At 50.2% G+C, this 23,132-nt stretch overlaps 1 protein-coding gene across 1 annotated transcript in view; it reads left to right on the top strand.

The window, feature by feature from the left end:
* ARFGEF2 (ARF guanine nucleotide exchange factor 2) overlaps positions 1–23,132 on the top strand; it is a 509,782-nt gene that overhangs the window by 392,366 nt on the left and 94,284 nt on the right. The window contains exon 34 of the mRNA XM_078651859.1: positions 18,652–18,766. Coding sequence (XP_078507985.1) covers positions 18,652–18,766 — 115 coding nt within the window. The remainder of the gene's footprint in view (positions 1–18,651; positions 18,767–23,132) is intronic.

The raw sequence follows: 23,132 nt of genomic DNA, 5'->3' as shown, positions 1-23,132 counted from the left end.
GTGGATGTACGGATGCCGGCCCGTATCTTCGGCTGCTGATTTATGGAGCAGACCGACACGAGCAATTAAAAGCGCAGTATTGAGTTCCTGCCACTGAAGTTTTTTAGTGAATATATTTGGATCCTAAACATTGGATGGTTGTAAACCTGCAGTTGTTGGAGTGGAATTTCGACCTTCATGCTAAATCATTTTTGATTGGCCGGCTGTAGAACAAGGAATTGTACGCTCAAAAATTATCTGTCCTGAAGATGACCGCGTAGTTTCCATGCGGTTGAAAGGCCGTCGACGCTTTTTGTGGCCATAATTCATTAAGGACACATCATTTTGTTTTTGTTGTTCCTTTTTGTATTGATAATGTTTGTCTGTTAGCCACTAGTTTGGCATGTGGAATGTTTGCTTTTGTATTTGCCAACTCTTCTTTGAGCGCTATGATTCTTTTTTGAATTTTTATGAAAAATATTTATAGAATAAATTATAATTGATTTTGATAATCCGTCAATGTGTGTATATAGGCTTCTTCTTCTTTATTTAGTTTTTTCACTCTAATGTTTATTGTTTAAGTGTTAACTGTGTTCTTTTTCACCTGAACCGTCTGTTTGGTGGAAGAACCTAAAAAGTCTGCACCGAAAGACCAGCATCCATGAGAAGAGCTTTTTATGCCATATCCCAAACAAAAGTCTCTTATAAAGGACCCTAAAGCTGGTCAGCTCATCCTCAGCTCAAAGAAGAGACCACTGGGTACGCCTGCACTGTCTCCACCAGCAAAGAATTGGGACATTGCCACTTCTCCTCTTAGAATTCCTTCTCCATCACCTTCTCCACCTCCCCCACCACACCATTCTCCTACACCATCCCCCCCACCAAGGGACGATGATGATAGTTCGGATTACACTGATGAGGGTGCAGGTGAAGAGCCACCAGGAGACCTTAGTCCACCTTCTTCCCCTGACTCCTGGGACGATTACAACACTCCAGATGTCCCTAATGTTACACAGGAGGATGTATACCCCTCTAGACCTTCACCTCCAGAGGACACGACAGGATTTAATCAGCTACTCTACAGAGCTGCACAATACCATGGGGTTAACTTGCACACAGACCCAGTGGAAGAGGATGTTCTAATGGACACTTTTGACATGTCACAAAGGACCACCTCTATCTTGCCTATGCTAAAAGGGGCCATCAAGCATGCACCCGAAGTTTTTAAAGATCCTATCTGAAAGAGACACGTTAGTGATAGATTCCTTACCTTAGAATATCCCCAGGCGTCAGACTGGATCCGGAAAATTTTGCACAGCAATACCCCTGCACGCCGGCAGGCATCGTCCGCGGCTCCGCATCCGTCGTCGGCGTCGTTGGCGCCGGAATGACGTCGTCGGAGTACTTAGACGCCGCCCATGCGCGCTGACGTCAGTTCTTCTTTTTTGCGTGCCAGCTAGCGCAGATCCGGAGAAGCTCTACCCTGTAGTCATTTTTTTACTAAACACTTTCATCTTTTTGATCATTTCTCTTCTCGAGTCTTCAACTCCGACGGTGCCAGTAGGGATGCCCGGGTTCAAACCCTGTTCCAAATGCGACCGACTGATGTTGGTTACCGACCCCCATCGCCGACCCCCATCGCCGGTGAATGAAGTGCTTAGGCCTCGACCACGACGACCGCACCTGCTCCGACTGCCGGGCCCTGACGTCTAAAGCTAGGCGGGAGCGCTCCCGCAAGCGACTCGAGCTCCGGCAGTCGGCCCCGCGCCGCTCCAGGTCCCGGTCCCACAAGAGGTCGAGGGACCAGTCGCGGGGTCGGAGTCCTCGCAGCTCCGGGAGTGGGCATCGGTCGTCGGGATCCAAGTCCTCGGGTAAGAGGCACGAGAGGTCGGAGAGACGTCATCGTTCCTCCGACCCACCCCGACGCTCGCACGATGCGGCCGGGGGTTCGGGTGACACCACCCACGCAGCTCCGACGGAGTCGCAGGCGTCGCCGCCTGCCCCACACCTCCGGGTCCCTGGGCATGACGCGACGCCAGAGGAGGTAGATCGGTACCTCATGGCCATGAGGTCCCTCCCTTCTCAGCCGGGTCCTGTGGCGCCTCCGGGCTCAACGGCCCCGGCTGGAGGGCCTAGCGGGTCGGGTGCTTCGGCTCCGACGCCGTCGGGTGCTTCGGCCCGGCGCCGCCGGCGACTTCGGTTCCGGCGACGCATGCCCTCACTGGATCCGCTTCCGGATCCGGGTCGTCGCCGGTCGACCTCACCGGCTCCGGCCCCGAGGGTGTCGCCCCCGGCGCCCACTGTGGACGCCGTCCTCAATCTTCCCTTCGGTCCGGATCTGGCGCTGGAGCGGCGCCGCTTCCGACGGCCTTTGGAGATTTCTATTTCCATGAGATGGCCCTGTCTCCTGACCCTGCCCTGCAGGAGATGGGTGACAAAGGTGATTGGGAGGGGTCTGTTGACCCTCTGGCACGAGACTGCCAGTCTCCACAGGACTGGACATATGAGCTTGGGGAGGCCAGTGGTATTGACACTTCGCCAGACACTGGATTTGTTTCCCCTCCCACCGTGGCTACGGAGGAGGGGGCTGCTTACAGTGTAGTGTTGACGAGGGCAGCCAAGGCCTTAAACCTTGAGCTCCCCGTCGCGCCCGTGTGGACTAACCTCCTCACTGAAGTCCTTAAACCGCAAGCAAGCGCCAATGAGCCTCTGCTGCCGTTTAACGAGGCCTTGTGTGACGTTCTTGTGGGCACTTGGTCCAAGCCCGCCACAGGTCCGCCTGTGGATAGGAACGTGGCCAGACGCTACCGCCCGGCCCCGGGCGACCCTTGCTTTTTGTCCACCCATCCCACCCCCGAGAGCCTGGTCATCCAGGCCTCCACTTCCCAGACCGCATTCCCGACGGCTCCGCCCGATCGGAATCCAAGAGATATGAACAATTCGGGAAGAAAGTGTTCTCGTCCCTGAGCTTGGGACTGCGGTCTGTCAATACCGCATGTCTCTTGGGCCGCTACACCCACACCCTGTGGGACACGGTCGGGGAAGTGCTGCCACAATGTCTGGAGGAGGTCCGGGCTAAACTCGGCCAAGCCATTGTGGAGGGCTGAGATGCAGCACGATATTCCATCCGGTGTGGGCTGGATAACGCGGACTCACTGGGCAGGGCTATGGCACCGACGGTGGCGGTTCGACGCCACGCCTGGTTGAGTTCCGCCAACTTTTCGGCCGATGTCCAGGCCACTCTTCTGGACATGCCGTTCGATGGCCGTCGCCTCTTTGGCGACAATGCAGACCATGCGCTTGAGCGTTTTAAGGACTCCAGGGCTACGGCCAAGTCCTTGGGCCTCTCGGCCACACGCCAGCAATCGGGTGCCTTTCGCTCCTTTCGTGGCCACGGAAGGGGCGCCCCACACGTGCTGCCAGCCACGCACCGCAGAATGTTCAACAGCGCGGTGGCAGGCGTGGAAACCGCCGTGGCGGCGGTCGGGGACAACTGTGAGGCCAGTCCACACCTCCCTCCGCAGCACCTGCCTATAAACCTTCCTAGTCCGTGTTTTCAGGCCCATGTGACGCCAGTGGGGGGCAGGGTTCACCATCACCTCTTCCACTGGTGCACTGTCACGTCGGACAGGTGGGTGCTGCAAATCGTCCGAAGGGGCTACTCCCTCCCCTTCGAGGCGACCCCTCCAGCCATGCCACCGCAATTCCACAGCGTGTCGGGGTATCACTTGCAACTTCTGCAAGAGGAAGTCATGGCCCTCTAGGCCAAGGGGGCCATCGAGCGTGTTCCTGGGCCAGAAGTAGGGTGTGGTTGTTACTCCTACTACTTTCTGGTACCCAAGAAGGGCAAAGGGGGCCTACGCCCTATCTTGGACCTACGGAACGTCAACGCTTCCTCCGGAAGGAGAAGTTCAAGATGCTGACTTTGGCTCAGGTCTTAGCTGCCCTGGACCCCGGAGACTGGATGGTAGCTTTGGACTTGCAGGACGCTTATTTTCACATCCCTGTCCTGCCGGCCCACCGGCGTTACCTGCGGTTCACGGTAGGCCACGAGCACTTTCAGTTTACCGTGCTCCCCTTCGGCCTTACCAGCGCCCCACGGGTGTTCACGAAGGTGATGGCGGTGGTCGCAGCTCATCTGCACAGGTTAGGGGTGTCAGTCTTCCCCTACCTCGACGACTGGTTGTTGAAGGCGGGCTCGCCCCAGACAGTCGTCAGCCACCTCCAGACTACGGCCGACCTCCTGCACTAGCTGGGGTTCTCCCTCAACGTGCCGAAGTCTCACCTGTATCCCTCTCAGAAGCTCCTCTTCATCGGAGTGGTTCTAGACTCGGCGCAGTTTCGGGTTTATCTTCCCGAACAGCGGGTTCGGGATATTCAGGCTCTGATTCCGATCTTTCGGCTTTTATCCCGAGTTTCGGTCAGGTTGACGCTGCGGCTTCTGGGGCTGTTTGCCTCCTGCATCCTTCTGGTGCATCACGCCCGGTGGCGGATGCGGGCTCTGCAGTGGGACCTGAAGTTTCAGTGGGCCCAGCATCAGGGCAACTTGTCCGATCATGTCTTGATCTCGGAGGGCACTGCAAGACAGTTGCAGTGGTGGCTCACGGACCGCAATTGGGTCAGTGGCAGATCCCTCTCCCTACCCCACCCGGAGCACGTGGTTGTGATGGACGCGGCCCCCCAGGGCTAGGGTGGGCACACGGGAAAGGCGGAGATCGGAGGCCTCTGGTCTCCGGCGGAGTCCCGGCTCCATATCAACCTTCTGGAGCTGCGGGCGATCCGACTAGCACTGAAGGCATTCCTCCCCTCTGTCCAGGGAGTGTAGTGCAGGTGTTCACGGACAACACCACCGCCATGTGGTACTGCAACAAACAGGGCGGAGTGGGGTCGTGGACACTATGCCAGGAGGCTCTACGCCTCTGGCAGTGGCTGGAACATCAGGGAGTGACCCTGGTGGTTCAACACCTGGCAGGTTCTCTGAATGCCAGGGCGGACGAACTCAGCCATCGGTGCATGATGGATCACGAATGGCGTCTGAACTCTGACGTGGCGCAAGGCCTGTTTCAGCAGTGGGGAGAGCCTTGGTTAGATCTATTCGCCACAGAAGAGAACGCGCAATGTCATCAGTTCTGCGCGTTGGAATTTCCAAGGCGGCACTCGCTCGGAGACGCTTTTCGTCGCGAGTGGAGTTGCGGTCTATTGTACGCCTTTCCGCCTATACCACTTCTGCCCAGAGTGCTGAAGAAGATCAGGCGCGACCGGGCCCAGGTTATACTTGTGGCTCCGGACTGGGCACGAAGATACTGGTATCCCGAGCTACTCAGCATGTCAGTCGATCCCCCGATTTGTCTGCCTCTTCGGGAGGACCTTCTGTCGCAACAGCAGGGGAGGGTTCTCCACCCGAACCTGTCCAGCCTCCACCTACAAGCTTGGAGATTGAGCGGCGACAGTTGAGGCCATTTGACTTGCCTCCCCAAGTCTGTAATGTCATTCTGGCAGCCAGGCGTCCCTCCACAAAGTCGGTATACGCCTGCAGGTGGAACAGATTTGTGGCATGGTGCACAGCAAAGGCTGTGGACCCACTCTCTGCACTCCTTTCTGAGGTTCTCCTCTTTCTTCTTTCTCTTGCCAAGCAGGGCTCTGCTCTGGGCACTATAAAGGGGTACCTTTCTGCCCTTTCCGCCTTCTTAAGGCTACCTGATCAGCCTTCCTTGTTCAAGTCCCCCATTGTAAATAGGTGTTTGAAGGGCATCTCACACATGTTCCCTCCTGGTCCTTTCGTGATGCCCCAGTGGGACTTGAATCTTGAACTTACTTACCTAATGTGTGCTCCCTTTGAGCCGCTCCATAACTGTCCTCACCGTCTTCTTACTTTGAAGACTGCTTTCCTGGTTGCCATCACCTCTGCCAGGAGAGTGAGTGAGCTCCAGGCTCTTTCTTCCACACCTCCTTTCCTCTCTGTCCATCCGGACAAGGTTGTATTGCGGACGAGACCCTCTTTCCTTCCCAAGGTTGTCACAGCCTTCCACATCGGGCAGTCCATTACCTTGCCCACCTTCTTTCCGCCTCCGCATCCCTCGAAAGAGGAAGAGAGGCTCCACCGTCTGGACCCAAAATGTGCGCTCTCTTACTATCTGGATCGCACACGCCAGTTCCGGGTGGATGACCAACTCTTTGTTGGTTACGTGGGCGCCAAGAAGGGAAAAGCGGTGCACAAGCGGACCATCTCTCGGTGGATCATCTTGTGTATCCAGGCATGCTACTCCTTGGCTAAGAAGGAGCCCCCTGTTGGATTGCGGGCTCATTCCACTCGGGCCACGGCGACTACCACGGCCCTGCGCCGAGGAGTGCCCTTGCAGGACATTTGCCAGGCAGCTATGTGGGCCTCGCTGCACACGTTTGCACGACTCTACTGCCTGGACAGCCAAGTCCGGAGGGATGGCTTCCTTGGCCGTTCCGTCCTCCAGGACTTTCTGGTGTGATTATTGGTTCGCAGACCCACCACCGGGGTTTGTATTGCTGGGGTATCTATTCTAAGGTAAGGAATCTATCACTAACGTGTCTCTTTCAGATGCACAAGTTACTACTTGTGTAACGATATATCTGTAAGACATTAGTTAGTGATAGATTCCTTCTCTTCCAGGGGATAATCATTAATAGTCATAAGCACTGAATTATCTCCGCCCATGAGCGGGAACCCGGAACACATAACAATATACATATATATGTGTAAATATATCAAAAAGTACTTACGTTAGTGGTGCGCAAACTACAACCGCGTTCCTTGACACTCATTCTAATCGCTCCAACCTGGGCCAGACAACCGTGGTACACCACGCTGCTGCAAATGTCGGTAGTACCACATCAAAAATTAAATCCATCTCCACGCCTATTAACACAGAACCATGGAGAGATCAGACACCCAGACCCAGCTCAGCTCAACCTAGCGATCTGGCTCCTGAGGTCATAGTTTGGTTACTTACACCTTCCTCCAGAATGCATGAACATCATTAAAGAAGCTAGAGGTCCCACTGCCAGAGCATGTTATGCTGCTAAGTGGAAACGCTTTGTCATATACTGCCAAAACAACCAAATAGATCCCTAGACGTGTCTATCCAACACATCATAGGATATCTATTACACCTTCAAAAGTGTAACCTAGCCTATACGTCGATCAGGCTACACCTTGCTGCCATTGCAGCATACTTACAGAATAGACAACATCTATCTCTTTTTAGATTATCCAGTATTATGGGTGTCTTTCATAGATTCACATGCCTGAATCATTCCCCGTCGTCGAGACGGGAGTCCCCGGTACATAGAAAAGTAATGTCCTATAGACATACATAGAGAAAAGTAGGCCTAAGGGCCTTGCCTTAGTAGCCTATCTATGTCCTTTTGTAAAAAGGACCAAATTCCAGAAGGTAGCCAATCAGCTACCACCTCCCTCTAGAACCTTCCTGTCAGGAGCCTCAGTCTCTCAGATTTTCTACCGCACGTTGTGCTAAGGGAGTCTCCTCTGAGCTCTGCTCAGTTTCTCTGTTTATTTTCACTTTATTAAATAACTTTGCTTCTCTATTATGGATTACCTTCAAATACATTCTTTAAGGATAAAGAATTTAATTTTAGAGCCTGTGCTTCTTGTTCCAAGGAGTTGCTCTGCTCTGTTTTTCACACTGACCGCAAGCCAAAGACTGCGCACTTTCTCAAGTAAGTTTTTTTTGGAAGGTCGTGAAGGGCGTTTTTTTTTTTTTTTTTTTTTTTTTATATGGTTAAGACCAGAGAGGAGGTTTTTTATTTTCTCCAGTTACTGTGATGAGGCGTTGCCCTCAACGTCTAGGAGACCTCAAAAGAGAAGAGAATCTCCTCAGACTAATTCCTCAGGGGAATGTCCTGAGAAGGCCCTCAAAAAGACCACTCAGGGGTCTTATGGGCGCAGTCCTTCGAAATCTCTTCACTCTGTGGAAAAGGAGAGTAAAGGACTTGCTTTTGGAGAAAAATCATATGAAAAAGACGACTTCTGAGCCGTCAAAATCGCCTCCTCTGATCATGGGACCCTTCAAAAGGGCGTCTTCTTTGCCTCCTGAGGTAAAGACTAGGAAGCCAACATCGTCAACAGGATCGTCGACGGAAAACGCCATCATCACTGCCTATTACAGGCTCTTCAGCGATGGCCTCGTCTACGATGGCCTCGTCTACGACGACGAGAGCGTCGACGACGACGAGAACATCGTCGTCGACGACGAGAGCGTCAACGTCGACGACGAGAGCGTCAACGTCGACGACGAGAGCGTCGACGACGGCGAGAGCGTCGACGACGACGACGAGAGCGTCGACGACGACGAGAGCGTCGTCGACGACGACGACGAGAGCGTCGTCGACGACGACGACGAGAGCGTCGTCGACGACGAGAGCATCGACGACGACGAGAGCGTCGACGGCAGCGTAGACGGCAGGAGTGTCGACGGCAAGAGCGTAGTTGACGAGAGCACCGACGGCGAGAGCGTAGACGACGGCCTCGTCTATATCTGCTGGTCTACGGAATACACGAGGGCCTCGTCTATGATGGCCTCGTCTACGCTGGCCTCATCTACGAAGGCTCATCTTCGATGGCTCGTCTACGACGGCATAGTCATCGACGACCGTGTTTGTGACTGCTAGTCTATGACAGCCTGTCTACGGCGTCGACAAGGGCCTGCTATAGAATGGCCTAGTCTATGATGGCCTCGTCTATGATGGCCTCGTCTATGATGACCTCGTCTATGATGGCCTCGTCTATGATGGCCTCGTCTATGATGGCCTCGTCTATGATGGCCTCGTCTATGATGGCCTCGTCTATGATGGCCTCGTCTATGATGGCCTCGTCTATGATGGCCTCGTCTATGATGGCCTCGTCTATGATGGCCTCGTCTATGACGGCCTCGTCTCCGACGGCCCTGCCTTTGACGACGTCGGTGGCCTTGTCTACGACGGATCGTCTATGGCGTCGTCTATGACGACCTCCTCTAGGACGGCTCGTCTACGACGGCATAGTCTATGACTGTGATCTACGCGGGAAAATCCGCCAATTCTGGAATTTGTTAACTTTGTGGTAGTGAAGACTACTCCACGTTTCAAGCTCTGAATAACCTCTCAAGAAGAGGCCTGCTTCTTGCATGATTTAAAAGAATCTCTCAAGAAGACAGTACGGTCAATATCGATTATCAATTACTTGTATTAAGAAGGGGTAACGGTCATGCAGTACCCCATCTCTGTATCACCAGTGATCCCTCAGCTGGATAACAAGTATAGGGCGCCAGATACAGCACCGGCGTGCTTATCAGGACATCCTACGCCGGACTCAGTAGTGACACAGGCGGCCCAGAAGAACTCCAGGAATCCTTCGGCCCCTTTATCGCTTCCTCCTAATGATAAGGAAAAAGAGTGGGCAACATTGGGAACAGGTGTTCCTCAATGTCGGCAATGACGGTAGAAACCGTGAATGCTCTAGCGCTCTTGGGACGCTATCATGGACAATGGTAAGCACACATAGCACTATACCTGTCGGAATTGCCAAATTCATCCAAAGAGCAAGTACAAAGGATTCTGCTAGATGGTGAAAGCATCGGCGTCAGTAACTATAGTCTGCGCGATGGATACCGCTATGACAGGGTTCCGCCAGTTGGCTGGAGCAGCGGCCTTGCGGCTCCAAGGATGGCTAAAGGCAACCTCTTTAAGTCCTGAGGTGCAAACAAAGATTTTGGACTTACCATTTGATAGCCAGTTACTATTTGGCACGAAACATTGACGAAGCAAACACTACGAGAGCTTTGGGCACTCTTCAGTATAAGAACCAGTCCCTTAGTAGAAATAGAGGAAGAGGCCAGTCTTCCTAGGAAATTACCAATACAAGCCTCCCTGCTCTTCAGGCCAGAGTAGACCACAATACCAGCGCCAACAACAGCAAAACAAGTAATCCTCTTTTGGGGAGGTCCTCCTTTCAAGGTAAAGGACAGCGAAAATGACAAATCCACGGCTGCTTCTATGACAGCAATAGAAAGCGTACCTCCATCTTGACAGGGACAAGGGCTTTATTCCCGCTTCTTTTGGTTCAGACAAAAGACAAGAAGTGGAGACCAATCTTGGACCTCAGGGCCCTCAACAACTTCCTAAGAAACAGTCGTTTTGCATAGTAGCGATCCAGGAGGTCTTGCGACTACTGTAAGAGCAGAATTTTAGGGCGTCCGTAGACATACAGGACGCTTCCTTCCATATCCCAATTCACAGGAATCACATAAAGATACTCGAGATGTGCAGTAGCGGACAGACACTGGCAGTTTTGCGTTTGCCCTTCGAGCTCAAGTCTGCACCGCGCATATTCACGAAATGTCGTACCACGGTGGCGGCATGTCTCAGACAGTGCCATCGCCAAGTCTTTCCGTATCTAAATCACAGGCTGGTCAAGGCTTCATCCTTAAAAGATATGTCCAGGTCTTCCAACGCCTGTTTAAGGCTTTTCGATTGCTGGGGCTTCACCCTCAATCAGGGAAAAACCTGTCCTACATCCTTCTCAGTGCATCAGTTTCCAAGATGCAACCCTGGACACACGGTCGGCAAAAGTTTTCCCATCCAGAGAGGATGAACAAGCCCCTTGCACTAGCTGCTATAATAGCCTCGAAGAAAGTCTTTACAGTCCGCCTCTTCAAATCCCTCCTGGGGATGATTTCAGCGTGTATCCTCCTGATTCCGCACTGTCGACAACGAATGAGTAATCTACAGGAGGTGCTCTCAAAGCAGTGAGTCCAATGCACAGGGTCATTCGAAGGCCACATTAAAGTGAATCCTCAAATGGTCGGAGCCCTTCTATGGCGGATGTCATCTCAAAACCTGCCTCAAGGTTTGTTATTCCTGCTTCCGGCTACTCCTCATTTTGACACAACAGGCGCCTCCTTGGAAGGCAGGGGAGCGTTTCTGCAAGAGCTACAGATAAGCGGGTAATGATCTCCTATGGTGGAGAAACTACATATCAATCTGCTCGAATTGCGGGCGATCTTCCTGGCCCTTCATGTTTTCCTGCCAAGACTCTAATATTCACTGGTGCCCGTCCGGACAGACAACACCACGACTATGCACTACCTCAACAAACAAGGAGGGACACGCTCGCTGACACTCTCTAGCGAGTCGCATAAAAATCTGGGTTTGACTCATATACCACAATGTAACCCTAAAGGCGGAATATGTACCAGGTGTGGACAATGTGCTCGCCGACGCGTTGACCATGCCGAAAATATCATCACATAAGTAGGAACTGGAACAACAACTTATCGACCAGATCTTCTCCAGATGGGGCACGCCGCAAATCGATCTATTTGCGATGAGAATGAATGCCAAATGCCAGCACTTCGCAGGTTGGCATCCCTAGTCAGGGTCTCTAAGGAATGTTTTTTCCATCGCAGGGCGCAAGCACCTTTGCGCATTTCCCCTAATTTCAAGAGTCCTTCGGGAAATGAAGACTGAACACTGCACCCTACTTCTGATTGCACCGTTCTTGCCGAGGCAGCACTAGTTCACGGATCTCCATCGCCTTTCAGTCCGACCCCAATCCGTCTAAGCCAACATCCGTCTCTTCTCACGATGTCCTAAGGCCAAGTACTTCATCCGAACCTGTTCACTCAGATTATCGGCATGGCTCCTGAGTACAGGGAGTTTTACCAATTAGACATTCCGCAGGAGTGCAAGGATGTTCTCACAAAAGCATGAGCAGATAGCACAAATAAGACCTATTCCTTCAAATGGAAACGCTTTTGCATCTGGTGTAAGGACCAAGGTCTCCATCCATTTCGGGTTACCCCAGAACAGTTGCTTCCATACCTCTTACAACTGGCACAATCAGGTCTTGCGCATGCTTCTATCAGAGTGCATTTAGCTGCAATCTCCCGGTTTACAAGAACTTCAAAAGGACCCTCTCTCTGGTCCCACAGGTTAATAAAACAATTCCTTAAAGGGCTCTACAGATCCTTTCCTCGTCCAAAGAGAGTTCCACCATCATGGCATCTCAACGTAGTGCTAAAGGGCTCTACAGATCCTTTCCTCGTCCAAAGAGAGTTCCACCATCATGGCATCTCAACGTAGTGCTCATCCAGTTGATGAAGCACCCCTTCGAGCCCATCCACAGGGCTGATATCAAATACATCTCCTAGACAACAGTCCTCCTCCTTGCTCTGACCTCAGCCAGGAGGGTCAGCGAACTACAGGATCTTTCCATACTAAATCCTTTCATGCAGTTCAAGGAAAATAGAGTGATTTTAAGAACCAATCCTCCATTTATTCCTAAAGTCCCATCGGACTTTCACCTTAATGAACCTCTGGTCCTCCGTTCATTTTTCCCTAATCCCAGCACTGCAGCGGAAAAATCCCTGCACTCTCGGGATCTAAAGAGGTGTCTCGGTTTACCTAGACAAAACAAAGCACTTCAGAAAAACTAATCAGCTTTTCATAGCCTTCTGCAGACCTAGAAAAGGCATGCAACTTTCCAAACTACGTATCTCACGATGGATATCTTCTGCATTGCCTTTTGCCACGACAAGGCCGGACGGCCATTACATTCCAAGGTGAGAGCTCACTCTACAAGAGCTGTGTCCACATCAACAGTGATATTTGCTGGAGTGCCGTTATTGGACATTTGCAGGGCGGCGACCTGGAAATCGCCGCATACCTTCACCAGGCATTACTGCCTGGATACGGAGCTGATGCAGGATACAGCTGTGGGCCAGGCTGTGCTTGCCACCTATTCCAGTGAGGTGAGCCTTCCTCCTTCCCACCATCCTTCACTGGTATGCACATTTATTTGCTTACTTCTTGTTACTTGTTGATGGCTCTTAGTCGCATGATATGTATTATCTCAGACTGCTTATGCTGTTCCATCAGAAATGTGCATAATGTATTGCTTGCTACTCTGATTCAGGCATGTGAATCTATGAAAGACACCCATAATACTGGATAAGAAATGCGTTACTTACCTGTAACAGCAGTTATCCAGTATTGGTGTCTTTCATAGATGCACATGCAACCCTCCCGCCTCCCCTGGAAGGTCTCACCTCTCTCTCTGTAACATGTATTACGCCTACCTAGCTTGGTGCGTACGAAAATCTGAGAGACTGAGGCTCCTGACAGGAAGGTTCTAGAGGGAGGTGGTAGCTGATTGGCTACCTTCTGGAATTTGGTCCTTTTTACAAAAGGACATAGATAGGCTACTAAGGCAAGGCCCTTAGGCCTACTTTTCTCTATGTATGTCTATAGGACATTACTTTTCTATGTACCGGGGACTCCCGTCTCGACGACGGGGAATGATTCAGGCATGTGAATCTATGAAAGACACCAATACTGGATAACTGCTGTTACAGGTAAGTAACGCATTTCTTGTGTAACGATATATATGTAAGAGGCATTCGTTGGTGATAGATTCCTTACCGACCCACCCATCCTCCCCGTTCTGCGAACCGATATCTAGGGTTAAGGTCATCCCCTTTCAGGGCCCTAGTTTCATGGCACCAGTGTTGGTTCTATCATGGCTCTGCGTATCTGGCGCGGAAAAGCTGTGTATCAGAACTGACGTCAGTGCGCATGGGCGGCGTTTAAGTACTCCGACGACGTCATTCCGGCGCTAACGACGCCGACGACGGACGCGGAGCCGCAGATGACGCCTGCCTGACCGCAGGGGTATTGCTGTGTAAAATTTTCCGGATCCAGTCTGACGCCTGGGGATATTCTAAGGTAAGGAATCTATCACTAACTAATGTCTCTTACAGATATATCGTTACACAAGTAGTAACTTGTGCGTTAGGGCCAGAGTTATCAACCCCAGGATCGAAAAGAAATACAAAGCTGCCCCTGCAGACCCAGCTTATATTAAAAGCCCCGTACCCTTAGATTCATTAGTAGTCTCTAATGCTAGGAAAAGAGCCATTTCTCAGACATCAGGTGATGCTCCACCCCCTGATAAAGAGTCCTAACTCTTGGACGCTTATGGCAAAAGAACAGTGTCCCAGGCTGCTAGCATATGGCTTATTGCCAACACTCAAGCTTTGTTAGCCAGGTACGATAGGGCACATTACGATGAGTTAGAGACATTTTTACAGCACATTCCAGCCAAATACAAAAACAGGGCCAATTACCTTATACAAGAGGAAAATGTGATCACTAACACTTCCATTCGCTATGCTCTCGACGCAGCAGACACCGCTTCTAGAGCAGTCAACACAAGTGTCCTTCTGCGTAGACATGCTTGGCTACGCATTTCAGGATTTAAGCCTGAAGTTCAAACTTCTATTCTAAACCAACCATTTTATCAGGAACACTTATTTGGACCTAATGTCGATTCATCACTAGAAAAAATGAAAAAGGATACAGACACAGCCAAATCCATGGGAGCATTGCAAGCACAAGCTCCCAGACGTTCCTTTCGTCGCTCCTTCTACAAGGGCACCTCCAGAGGCTACTCCTCTGACAATCCCTCCGCCTCTTACAAGGCTCCCACCCAGTCTACATTCACCAGGGGTTACCAGAGAGGCGGATACAGAGGCAACAATAACAAAGGTAGAGGCAAGACCAATAATACCATATCTGCCTCCACACCTACCCAATGACTTCCCTCCACTCCCCCTAGACCATTCCACTCCGGTCAGGGGAAGAATACAGCATTTTCTTCCTGTCTGGAACAACATTACCACAGACAGGTGGGTGAGACAAATCGTTCAGTCAGGTTACTGTCTAGAACTTACCTCTGCCCCCCACCATACCACCCAGACAACTTACAATGCCATTAGAACATCTATCACTGCTCAAGCAGGAAGTTATCTCACCCCTGCTGAAGGGTGCAATAGAATCCGTTCTACTGCATCAACAAAACACAGAAGTTTACTCTCTGTATTTTCTCATTCCAAAAAAGGATGGCTCTCTAAGACCTATTATCAGGTTCGTAGTGGATGGGCAACACTACCAATTCAAAGTACTTCCGTTCGGAGTCACCACATCACCTCGAGTATTCACCAAGTGCCTTGTGGTAGTTGCAGCTCAACTCAGAAGACAACACTTTCATGTCTTCCCATATCTAGACGACTTTCTAATAAAAGCCAGTTCATACGGGCAGTGTGTACATCACACTTACGCTACTATTCAACTACTCACCAACTTAGGGTTCACAGTAAATCACGCAAAGTCTCATCCTTAATCGTCCCACATTCAACAATACCTAGGTCCACTATAGACGCCTCAAAAGCACTAGCGTATCCCAGTCCAGCCAGGATAGCAAGCATGCAAACCCGAATACCAAATTTCAGCCTCAACACTCTCTTCCAGCTCGAGTGCTCATGCAGCTCATAGGGATGATGGCCTCTTGCATATTCATAGTGCCTCATGCAAGACTTCAGATTCGTCCTCTGCAAGAGTGCCTAGCACAACAATGGAACCAGGCTCAAGGTTAGCTAACAGATCTGGTGTTGGTAGACGGTCGTTCTCATCGCTCTCTGCAGTAGCTGAATACCAAAAACCTTTCCAAAGGGCAACCGTTCATAGAGCCAGTTCCACAGATAGTCATCACAGTGGACGCATCGCTATCCGGCTGGGGAGCTCATCTATTGCATCACACCATACAGGGCATTTGGACTCCTCAACAAAAATTACTCCACATCAATCATCTGGAGTTATTAGCCATATTCCTAGCCCTAAAAACATTCCAAAAACAAATGTCATGCAAAGCTGTCCTAGTTCGAACAGACAACATGACAGCAATTTATTACAGACAGAAGCAAGGCGGGACACACTCCCTATAACTCTCCCAACTAGCACAACAGATATGGAGATGCGCTATTCCCCAGAACATTTTTCTCCTAGCACAACATGTTCCAGGAGTCCAGAACAATATAGCAGATCTGTTAAGTCGTCAAACGCAACAGATTCACGAGTGGGAACTTCATCCACAAGTTCTTCAACTGTTTTTCCACATATGGGGACAATGCAAGGCAATGCGATACGGATGAATTGGTCAGGCAGATTTGCGTACGCTTTTCCGCCTCTCCCATTCATTCCACTAGTGGTGCGCAAACTGCAGCAACACTCACTGACTCTTATCCTAGTTGCCACATCATGGGCCAGACAACCGTGGTACACAATATTGCTGTAACTATCAGTACTCCTGCACCAAAAACTACAACTCTCCCCACACCTCTTAACCCAGAACCATGGAGAGATCAGACACCCAGACCCGGCACAGCTCAACCTAGCGATCTAGCTCCTGAGGTCTTAGAGTTTGGTTACCTTAACCTTCCCCCTGACTGTATGAGCGTTATCAAGGAAGCTAGACATCCCACCACTAGAGCCTGCTACGCAGCCAAGTGGAAAAGATTTGTTAAATACTGTAACAACAACAATATCAATCCATTAGATGTGTCTATCCAACACATCAAAGGTCTAACCTAGCATGCACTTCTATTAGGTTAAATCTCGCTGCCATTGCAGCCTACTTACAAAATAGACAACACTTATCGTTATTCAGAGTACCTGCCATCAAAGCATTTATGGAAGGTCTCAAAAGAATAATTCCTCCCAGGGTACCACCCTCACCTTTATGGAATTTGAATATTGTTCTCACACGATTATGGGGTCCACCATTCGAACCTCTACATAAATGTGAGTTAAAATTTCTTAAATGGAAAGTTGCTTTCCTTGTCGCCATTACTTCCCTTAGAAGAGTTAGTGAGATACAAGCACTCACTATTCAAGAACCATTTTTACTACTCCATCATAACAAAGTAGTTCTTAAAACCAAATTCAAAATTCCTTCCTAAGGTAATTTCTCCTTTTCACCTCAATCAGTCTGTGGACTTGCCAGTTTTCTTCTCGCAACCACAAACAGTCGCAGAAAGTGCTCTACATACTCTGGATGTAAAAAGAGCACTCCTTTATTACATAGCAAGAACAGAACCTTTTCGTAAAACAAAACCACTTTTTGTATCTTCCTCACCACCACATAAAGGCAACCCCATATCCAAATCCGGAATTGCAAGGTGGATTGTCAAATGTATACGAATTTGTTATCACAAAGCAAAACGCACATTATCTGTTCTTCCTAAAGCCCACTCTACCCGCAAAATAGGGGCTTCCATGGCATTCTTAGTTAACATTCCCTTTAGATGACATCTGCAGAGCAGCTACATTGTCTACACCGCACTACTGTGGGCTAGGCTGTACTCAAAACACTATTTCAAACAACTGCAACAGATACTGGTGGTCGCCTCCAATGATTGGGTACTGCTATACAATCTATGTATAGTGTGTGATATGCAGCTCATATGCCTCGAACGGAAAATGCTACTTACCAGTATGCATCTGTTCTTGGCATGTAGATCTGAAGATTCACACACGCCCACCCGCCTCCCCGGCTACCTTTATCTGTTCCAGTATTATCTTAATTCGATACAGCATACATGGGCATCTTTGGAGTTTCCTACAAAACTCCATCATTTCCCTGCTGGCGAAAAACAATCTGAAGATGGAGACGATGCCCATGCGCACTATCATCCAAAAGAGTAGTCGCCTATCTTGTGACTTCTCCAAGACAAAAACAAGTGCAAACATCCGGGCCCAACACCAGATGGTGATCTATGCATAGTGTGTGAATCTGCAGCTCTACATGCCAAGAACAGATGCATACTGTTAGGTAGCATGTTCCTTACAAATCCATGTCAGAAACAGGTTGGATAACCACATATTGTTTTATCTCAAACTAGTACTGTTTTACTTTACATAACCACCTTTATCATGCCATTGTATTCCTAGAAAGCTGCTACAGTTTTTGTTTCATATGGGGAATATTGGGGAATTTTGTGTGCGGAAAAAAGGTGGACTTTGCCCATGAGCTGTGTTTTTTCGTGGTATAACAGAGTCCTCAAATATTGATTTATAATGGGCTTTGTGCCTTTTTTTCTTTGCAAGAAAATAAGCAGGCTCTTGGATAACCAGAGAGATTTTCAGAGAGTTATAGAACAAATAGTAATCTCTCTGCTTCATTTCTACAAAGTTGAACTCCAAGTCCGGTCTCTAGTTTGTTTTTAAAAGTTGATGCACCTCCTTAAACATGGTTTTCTGCACGGGTCTGGCACAGGTAAAAGGAATCTGTTAATGGCCATGACCTGCATTTGTTGGAGTGGTGTGATGCATATATTCCATGAGTGTATTTGGCCATGGTGCACTTATGGACTGCTTCAAAGGATGCAGTCTACTGCTGCTTGTGGGCTACTAAATTGCAAGGGAAATTGATTGTACATATACTTTTGAATGTGATGGCAGCAGAATTACCATGATGAGTACATGATGACATGCACATTTGATGTACAGCTTTACATCGTGGGTGCTATGTGAAGAACCTAAAGCATGGCCTATATGTGGGATATATTTAATTTGCAATGTTTGTTGGCTAACCCCTGTAGTGATAGTACATGTACACTATTTAAGCTATCAAACTGATGAGGTGTGAAATTTCAATTGTTAGGTTAATACAGTTCACATTAATTTTACTTGTTTTGCAATTTTTATAAAGAATCCTTCTAAATGAAAATCATATTTGAGAATCTAACATTGTGTATATTATTTGAGTAACCTTTTCATACATGTAATGTGTGTTTATTGCCTTCATAGGATATGGATATTGATCGTCAATCTCTAAGCAGTATGGATAAAAACCCTTCAGAGAGGGGCCAAAGTCAATTTTCTAATCCGACTGATGAGAACTGGAAAGGCAAAACATCTGGAAGTAAGAAGGTTTTTGGTAACAATTGTATACTAATATTTTATTAGATGTGAACTGAATGCTAATCCACTTTGTTGCTGCTGTTGCCGCTGTGCTTGCCCTGTTTTTACCATAGACTTGATAGAACTGAAACCTATAGTGCAACTAATTTTTTATTTAAATTTTACTCTCAGTAAGGGTGATTCTCACCTGCTCTTAACTGGTGTGAGAAGTTTTTTATTTTGATGTTTTTTAATGTTCGAGGAATGTGGGCTGCTAAATTCATATCTTTTGCATAGATCGCCGCCTAGTGTTGGGTCCGGATGATCGCACATTGTTGTCCTGGAAGAGTCTTCGAAGTAGCCTGAGATAGGTGGCTCCTCCCCTGGACTACAGTGCGCATGGGCATCGGCTCCATCCCCAGATTGTTTTTTTCCGCCATTGGGTTCGGATGCGGTCTCGACGTCTCTCTGTCGGAACCGAGAAAACTTACTTCTTTAAGGTCAAAAGACCTTCGTTACCTACGTCGGTATTGTTTGCGTGCGGTCTCGAGTTTCTCCCGTCTCTTTGAGGTGGAATCTGCGGAGTCGAGTTACTCTTCGGACATCGAGGCCTTCTCATCACAGCAAGACCACGACTTTTTCAACATGGACCGGAGCCCGTTTAAATACTGTCCCGTCTGTGGGTCCAAATACCCACATATCGACGTGCACCCGGTCTGCAATAAATGCCTCTCGCCGGACCATAACGAGGAGAACTGCATGGCCTGCTCCAAGTTCCGGTCGAAGAAAACGCTCAAGCTTCGGCGCGCGGTGCGCCTCGAGGCCCTGCGGGCGGCCCCGGCACCCGATAACATCTTCGACGGCCCAGAAGAAGAGAGCCTAAGCCATCATCTTCAAATCTCACCACCTGCGACGGAGGTCGAAGCCGATCCCGAAGAAGACGACGGGGTCAGGGAACAAGACCTTGAATACGTCGACGAGGTAGGGGACGTCGAAGAAGTTTATGGGGCCGCGGAAGATAGCTCAGGGGATGAGCTATGCCCCGAAAGTTATACAGATCAGGCTCAGGTCACGGGATCGCCTCTCGGCCTTACCCAAGACCCTGCACCGCAAGCCACGGCCCCGCCTTCACGCCCGGCCACGGACACACCTGCGGGGGCTACGCAGCCCGTATCGAAACCGAAACTGAAACCAACGGTGTCGACTGCACCTAAAATGGCCGGCGCCAAATCGAAACCGAAACTACCGGATTCGAGTGCACCTAAGATGGCGGACGTTCCATCTAAAACGCCAAAGCCTGTTACCTCATCGGCTCCGTCGACCTCCGGGACACCGAAGCCGAAGAAGACTGTCGACTCAACAGTGCCGAAGTTATCGGAGGGGGATGCATCCTCAAAGAAGGTCGTCCGTCAAGGGTCGACCGGAGCGGCGCAGACGAAGTCCGCAAAAGTCGTCGACAAACACTCGGTGCCGACAGGGGCACCGTTAGACGGACGCATGGTCGAGGCGTAGTCTACGAAATCCCTCGGATCCAAGAGGCCCAAGGACTCCGTGTCTAAAGCTGCGGCATCGACGTCTAAGCCTCCAAAAGAACCCCAGAAAGTAGGGGGCGGCGGCCCGTTGGCGGCCTCCTCGTCGGCGCCAGGTGCCTCGGCGGGTGGCGCATCACAAATCGCCAGTTCATAGCAACGGATTCGTGAGAAGGCTACTGCGACATCGGCTTCCGCGCCGTCGCACCAGAAGACACTGGACGTGCCTGCAAAGCCTACTGCCAAGCTTTTATACATTCTGCCGCCGAAGGGAGCCCCGAAAGCCTTTGCCCCAAAGACGGCGCCAAAGACATCAGAATCTTCAACGTCTGGCGGGCTATCGGGTCGACAACACGACTCAGAAGAGGAATCTGAGCGTTTTATCGACGCAGACACTGGCAGGTTGACCCTTTATAAGAGGAAAATCACTTCCCTGCCAGTGGACTCCTATATTATTCCACTAAAAAAGAAAAGGCCTACACAGGACATTCCTGCCCTGGTTGAACCTATACAGCCTCCGCCTAGGAGAAGTCCAACGCCTTCCCCTGACCACTCTGGGGGAGAGGAGGAGGGACTGGATGACCAGTACAGTTTCCCCATCAATGACCCTGATGCACAACAGGATTCCTATGATGACGCTGGTGACCAGGGACACCAACCTGTGGGGCAAGACCCACAGCTTTTCAGTGCACGGGCATCCCCAACAGAGGATTCTGCAGGATTTCATGCACTAATCGAACGGGCAGCTGCTAATCATGACGTGGACATGCATGCTGACCCGGTGGAGGAAGACTTTCTATTTGACACTTTCTCTGTCTCTGAAAGAACAGTCAAGACACTTCCTATGCTAAAGGGGGTCCTTAAACATGCTGCAGAGATCTTTAAGGAGCCTACCAGAGCGAGAGTGGTCAACCCACGCATCGAGAAGAAATACAGACCGGCACCTGCAGACCCCGCATATATTCAGGGACAGTTGCCTCTTGACTCTCTGGTGGTCGCAAATGCCCGCAAACGGGCCAACTCCCAAACGACTGGTGAAGCTCCTCCCCCAGACAAGGAGTCCAAAGTGCTTGAGGCAGGGGGCAAAAGAATAGCTGCGCAGGCTGCCAATTTCTGGCGTATTGCAAATACACAGGCGCTATTGGCACGGTATGATAGGGCGCATTACGACACCCTAGAGCAACTTTTACAACACCTGCCTACGCAGTTTCAAGAGGGTACCAAACTGCTCATAGAGGAGGGAAAACTCATCTCCAACGCAGCAATAAAGTGTGCACTTGATGCCGCAGACACAGCAAGCTAGGGCTATTAACACTAGCGTCATGCTAAGACGACAAGCGTGGCTACGCATATCAGGGTTTAAACCAGACATTCAAACAACCATACTCAACCAGCCCGTCAATCCTGATAGACTGTTTGGTCCTGATGTTGACACCACCCTCGAAAAGATTAAGAGACAACGAAACAGCTAAGTCTATGGGGGGCCTTCAGTCACAACAACTCCGGGGCAACACTTTTCGTCGCTCAGGTGCACGTGGGGTCACCCGAGGACAGATGGGTCAACAATCACAGTTCACTAGAGGTGGAGCACAGTCCTCGTACCCCAAGCAGAATAAAGGGGGTTATCGAGGAAACCGCACCAGGGGACGCGGCAGGGGAAACAACAACTCCCGTTCCTCTGCCCCAAACAAACAGTGAATCTCTGTCACTGCCCCCCGACCATTTAACACCTGTCGGGGGGAGACTCCAGCAGTTCCTGCCAGTCTGGACAAACATCACCACAGACAGGTGGGTAAGACAACTTGTCCAGTACGGTTATTGTCTAGAGTTAACGTCCACTCCACCCAACATTCCACCAAGGCAACGGCCTATGTCCGCAGAGCACTTGCACTTATTGCAGCAAGAAGTAGTGGTGATGCTGCAAAAAGGCGCAATCGAGCTCGTGCCAGTTTAGGAGGAAGGCACAGGGGTCTATTCCCTGTACTTCCTTATTCCAAAGAAGGACGGATCTCTCAGACCCATTCTAGATCTGCGCCCCCTCAACCTGTATATACTCTCAGAACATTTCCATATGCTTACACTGCAACAGATTCTTCCCCTGCTGAACCAAGGGGACTTCCTAGCAACCTTAGACCTCAAGGATGCTTATTTCCACATACCACTACACCCGTCCCACAGAAAGTATCTCAGGTTCACTATCCAAGGCAGGCATTATCAGTTCAAAGTCCTACCCTTCGGAGTGACCACCGCCCCCAGAGTGTTTACCAAGTGTCTGGCGACGGTAGCGGCGCACCTCAGGAGGCAGAACATACATGTCTACCCCTACCTAGACGACTGGCTCATTCAAGCCAAGTCAGAACATCAGTGCGCCGCGGACATGTCGACCACCATTCACCTCCTTCACAATCTGGGCTTCTCGTTGAACTCCCCAAAGTCGCACCTTCAACCAGCACATGTGCGGCAGTTTCTGGGTGCGACAATCAATACCCTGACTGCTATGGCTCAGCCAAACAAGGTCAGGATAGACAGCATACAGTCTCTAATCCAAAAGTTCAGACCGCAACACTCACTTCCAGCGCGAGTGTTCATGCAGTTGATAGGCATGATGACCTCCTGCATCTTCATAGTCCCTCACGCAAGGTTACATATGCGTCCGCTCCAGGAGTGCTTAGCAAATCAGTGGACACAGGCTCAGGGACAATTGACAGACCTAGTGTTGGTTACCGGTCGGGCGTACAACTCTCTGCATTGGTGGAATCCACACAACCTTTGCAAGGGCCGACCGTTCCAGGAGCCAGTGCCACAGATTGTCCTGACAACGGACGCATCTCTCCAGGGATGGGGAGCTCATCTGCTCAC

This window comes from Lissotriton helveticus, chromosome 7, assembly GCF_964261635.1.
Source record: "Lissotriton helveticus chromosome 7, aLisHel1.1, whole genome shotgun sequence".
In the NCBI taxonomy this organism is placed as follows: Eukaryota; Metazoa; Chordata; class Amphibia; order Caudata; family Salamandridae; genus Lissotriton; species Lissotriton helveticus.
The sequence above is the reverse complement of the archived record's forward strand: the minus strand, read 5'-3'. Positions and strand labels throughout refer to the sequence as shown.